Raw genomic sequence first — 5,456 nt, forward strand, 5'->3', positions numbered from 1 at the left:
GGCCATCTAATAAATCCTCTTTGTCTACATCGCCAGGTGCTACATCAAGACGCCCGTGACGCGTGTTGCTATTTTTCCACCGGGGCCATCGATCTACATTGCCGCTGGTGCGCTTGCCCGGTGAACCTTTTTCTAGCCCCAGATTTGCTCCGACATCTACCATATGGAGGCTCTCTAGAAGGTAAATCCTCTTCCAGATAGCCTTCAGATGGTAGATTTTGTAGTGCATGTAGTACGTTTTTACCCATGGTATGTAGTTAGTAGCCCAGTCAGATGCGAAGGCTTTGCATGATAGTGTTCATTTTGTATGCCTATGTACTTGTTCTCAAGCCAGAACAGGTTATTTGGAAGGTACATCCCATGATCTGATTGTTTTGTAGTGGATGTAGTGGATTTTCTATAAAATGTAGCTAGGCAGCCTAGATAGGTGTGAAGGTGGGGGTGGGGGATGTGCCTCTGCGCTTGTTCCAGAGCCAGATCTGCTTTGTCTGCAGGTTATGTGGAAGGTACATCCCATGTCATGGTTGTTTGTGCAATGGATATAGTGGATTTTCCATAAAATGTAGCCAGGTAGCCCAGATAGGTGTGAAGGAGTGTTCAATGTATGTGGGATGTAGCACATTTTTTACCCACAACATTTTTCTCGGATGTGTGAACCACACAGGGTGGGATGGATGTAGCAAGTGTAGTTTTGAGTAGCCAAAATGATGACATACCACTAGTCAAAAAGACCACATGACTCTATCCAATGTCATGCATCTACCACATTGTTGGCACATTTGTAGTTCTGTTTTTTTGGATGATGTCATAGTTTTGGGAGTCCTGGCAGTTACATATAAGGTAGAAGGTTTTGTGAATATGCCAACAATGAGGACAACCTAGGTCTGGTTAGTTGCAAGAAGTTCTGCATGGTAATGTCCAAAGTTATGTTTTATGAAATGTAGTGATTTTTTCCTTTGTGTTTGTGGATAGTGCATCTGTTGAGAGCATTTGTTTTTTCTGTCAAATGTAGCCCAACTTTGCACATGTAGTGAATTCAGAAGGTTTTCCTCCTTTTTTTTTGTCTCGTTGAGAGCATTTGTTTATCATGTGACAATAGTGATAATTTGTTTGTTCAAGGTAGTATATTTGATATTCAAACATCATGTTAAAGTATTTAATGATATGCTATGTTAATTTTTAATAGAAGATTGATTGACGTTTTTCCTTTCTTGTGGAGTATAAGAGAGATGTGTTGCATCATCTTTATGTTAGGACATGATGCCCATATAAATGTTTATCAAACACACATTGAAGTTTCACCTATATTATCTCATTGATGAATTGTTAGATTTCACTACAACTTAAAAAGAGAGTAGACAAGTGAACCCATGAACCCGACCCAATTTCAATCATAAGAAACACCTTTCCATTACATTGATCATAATTTCTACTTGCAACACTATTTTAATCCAAAAATACAAAAATAATTTCTTTACTTAAACACGCACAGAACCCAAAAACAACTATCTCTTTACCGCTTTTATCTAGTTTACATAGTTTATTTACTTTACTTTATTTTTATTACTTCCTTTCATCTATAATCACGAATACAAAACCTTGTATGCTTGATAACCACACAGTGGAGTTGGGGATACAAGGATTTTTTTTTTGCTTTGCATGTTGCTAGAAGAAGAGGAAAATGAGATACCTCTAAGCCAATTCCCCGAGAGTTTGATATAAACCCTCGAGTCATCCTTGTGGGAAAAAACTTCTCTAACTACGATACCATGCTCTTGGAGTCCTAAGGTGGTGACATCTGCGAGCGTCGTCATCAGCAACTTCGAGCATGCCATCCAAATCTCGCGCGAGCGGACGGACACGGAGGAGACATGTCGCCTCCTCATGGCGGCCGAGCTACAAAGGCTGCTTGAGCTCAACACTCAGCTCCAGGCCGAAGCGGCCGCCCGCGAGCAAGCATGGCTCGCCCAGAATGAGGGATCCCGCCTGGGGTGGGCGCGCAACGTCGCTGAGAAACTCCGGTGATGCATGCAGCGATGCTGCACCACCATATGCACGAAGCAAGGGCGGAGATGCGAGCGCGGGAGGTGGCGGTGAAGTGGAAGAACGGTGACGAAGCAGACCTATTGCGCGCCCCAACCGACAACCAATAGACTAGGGTTTATGTGATTTAGGTTAGATTTCATTAAACTTTTATAAATAAACCTAACTTTGAAGGAAATTTTGAAGTTCATTTACTTTCATTTGTTAATTTTTTTTGGGATTCTTGTCATGGCCATTGGTGTATGCACCCTCTCTCCAAATTGGGGAGCAGGTGTCTGCACCCAAATAAGGCACCGCATTTCAGACACGGCTTGTGTCTGTTTGAATCGGACCGTGCACATAAAATTAGCCCCTTTTTCAACTTGTTTGTATGCATCCCCCCGCCCTAGCGGCAGTGCTCTTTTTTGCCCGCAAACATTTGAGCCGTATGGACCATGTATTAATTTAGAGAGGAGGTAGGAGTAGAATCATTTTATGTGAGCAGCACATGGGACATACATTAATTTAAATTTATGGAGGAGAGAGAGGTCAAGCAGGCCACAAGAACCGACAATGTCCGTATAAACGCAAAAAAAGAACGTACCGAGTGCTCAAAGCTCCCACAAATTGTGGGGTTTGAGGAAGAGTATTTCTAAGCAGTAATTTCTTTGACGGAAAGCTCACCTAAATTTGATCAAGAAATGCGTTCGTGTGGAACAGACCAGCCACTGTGCATCCGGTCGATGGGTTGAGGACATACCTTTTTTCCACGCAGACCAAAATAAATATAAAATGTTCGTTTACGTTGTGCTGGTGGAGATGTTCTTACTTCTTAGGAGTGACGAAGAGGGGTCAGACCAATGCTGCCTGTCTCCCTCTTGCTCTATCCCTCTCCCCGACCTGGTGCTGATTGCTGAACCCAGAACGAAGGACACGACATGAATCGACCAGCAGAAAGAAACGCGGCATCGGAAATTCCCCAAGGACCCCATCCTCCATGATTAACTGGAGCATAATATGATGCTGTCCTGCTGCAACTCGATGGACATGAGGTAGCGAAGGGGGAAATTAATCTGTATAATAGCTCTGTACGTAGCGTCAGCCTATATCTAACTTGACGCCTGCCTGCCGAGCCTGATCTCGTTTCATGGCCTGTTTGACAGTCATTCCGAGCTCGACCTTGTTTTGTTTGGTCTTGAACTTTGCAAAAGAGAGGGGAATTAAGCAATTCAAATCTGCCTGTCGTTAAGCCTGGCTATGACGACTGTGAATCCAAGTGTTTATATATACATCGGTATGTCTGTCAATCAATCAGTATACATGTATGTGCAAAAATCGGAAGGAAAAGAAGGCCAAAACCATCGTCCCAGACTAATCGCGTACCCTCTCTCTCTCCATGGTACACGCATGTATCCGACTATCCGTATCGGCAGATGAGCGTAGTCCAGCGCACGCCCTCCGGTGCTCATCGTCGTCGTGCTCACAGCCGATCATCGATCACGACGTGACCTTAGCGCGGGTGCACGGGGCCAAGTGCACGCGGTGCGACGACGAGGACGAGTGCGTGTCCCGCTCGACGAGCGCGCGCAGGCGGAGGAACTCGTCGACGGAGCAAGGGAGGCGCAGGGGACCGGACGAGTGGTAGCCGTAGGTGTCCCGTGCCGCCTCCAGCAGCCGGCGGAAGAGCGGGTGGTAGAGGTAGGCGATGGGGATGACGAACCGCCGCTGGTCCTCGTCGACCATCACCGCCAGCCACCCCTTCTTCACCTTCCCCTTCTTCTCCTCGCCCTGCATCGCCGGCGGTCCAGCTGCAGCCGAGCTCTCGCCGTGCTTGCTGCTTGATGCTGCTCTCGCCCCGGTGCCGCAGAGTTGGGCTAGCTAGAGCCAAGAGAGGGGTGTGTGGTGCGATATGTTTCGTGGCAGCTGCGGTGGTTCTTATAGGACTTGTGTCTCGGCGTGCGTGCGTGAGAGCCTGAGAAGTTTGGAGCCGCCAGTGCGCCGCGCACTCGTGTGCAAACGTACGTCCTATGGTACGGAACCCGGCATCGCCCTGTCCTTCAATTCGGCCTTCCCTGTTGGGTTGGGTTGAGACTTGTGTGGGGCAGATGATGGAAGATTTGTGCGTCGCTGACACGTCGGTCAGCCGGAATAAACATGCTAAGAGCTTCTTAATTTGATTTGTCTAGCGGGCGGCCGCGTGCTCGTTTGCAGTGTTTAACATACTCTCTATTCCAACACTTTTTTGGACCAATTTATCCTCCCACCAAATCCTAAATTACAAAACATGCCACCCTTTTTCTTTTCGTGTCATCCTCGGTTGATTTATTCCTACGGTGGAGTTTCTAATCCGTACGCTGGAGAGTTCATGCACGTTGAAAAGTAGAAGTAGATCGGAACTCGGTCAAAGAAAATAGACTACTGATTTATCTGGTTTAGACTTTCCTACAACGTCTATCCTCGCTCTCGACCCCGGTTTCCTATATATACAGGTGAGATCGGAGGAGGCAAGATCAAAAAATATTGGCGACCTAAGAATCTGAGATCGAGCCGACGAGATCAAAAATACAGTATCAGTGACACCCGCACGATTATTCCAGCGACCGCCTATTGTCGTCTGATCGCACTTCTCCGTGCATATCATGTGGTTGACGCCGACGCAAGCTTGACATCACTCCGTTCTTTTCCGCGCCGCCAAAGCTAGCGTTAGCTGGCAGCTGTGATGACTATATGGCTGCGGCCGACGACGACCCGACGCAGCAGGTAAGAGGGACCACATGAGGTGTTCGTGCTGGGGTCGCTGGTGATGTCCTGAACTCCTAATTTGTTATCAACCCAGAAGGGCTGATGGTGCTCTTCAACGGCAGCGTGGAAATTCCCTTACCCAGCAGCAGCTTGTGCAGATGATGGCGCCCAGGCTCGCCACTCTCGGTCATGGCGCGCGTTCATGCTACTCCTACTCAGCTCTGCTGGTGCCGGCGTGATAGTAGACAAGGTCGTGCGACGGGCGGCAAGAGGATCCCATTGCTTGGCATGAGATAAGATCCCAGCGCCATCTCCCTTCGGCCACGGCCGAAACAACATCGGCCATGTCTCTCGGCTAGAGCCACGCTAGCTGCATCTTGAGTCTAGACAACCGCACCATCTTCGTCTCTGTTGGGAGTAGCCCCGGCTAGATACGGTCGCTCCTACCGCCATAAAACATAAGAAGAGTGGCATGAGCGAGTAAACATGCCTTAGTGAATGGCACCTGCCGTTCAGTGGCCACGCGCACTACTACGACGACAGGCGACCTCGGTGGTGGGTCAGTACCCACGTGGTCCACGGCGAGGAGAGCTACCACAACCACGAGCACCTTTTCTTATGCGACGTCCCGGAGGCCCAAAGCGGCGCCACGCCGGAGCCAGCGTCGAAGGTGGCCAAGAGAGGCCGACGCT

The 5,456-nt window shown here is 48.3% G+C and overlaps 1 protein-coding gene across 1 annotated transcript; it reads right to left on the reverse strand.

Annotated features, from left to right (window-relative positions):
* Positions 1-3,289: 3,289 nt before the first annotated feature.
* LOC127305961 (auxin-responsive protein SAUR32-like) lies at positions 3,290-3,941 on the reverse strand. Its single transcript, XM_051336562.2, has one exon. It carries the CDS (start codon positions 3,814-3,816, stop codon positions 3,520-3,522), a length of 297 nt encoding a protein of 98 aa, XP_051192522.1. The 5' UTR covers positions 3,817-3,941; the 3' UTR covers positions 3,290-3,519.
* Positions 3,942-5,456: the final 1,515 nt, after the last annotated feature.

The sequence above is a fragment of the Lolium perenne genome, chromosome 6, assembly GCF_019359855.2.
Source record: "Lolium perenne isolate Kyuss_39 chromosome 6, Kyuss_2.0, whole genome shotgun sequence".
NCBI classification, from domain to species: domain Eukaryota; kingdom Viridiplantae; phylum Streptophyta; class Magnoliopsida; order Poales; family Poaceae; genus Lolium; species Lolium perenne.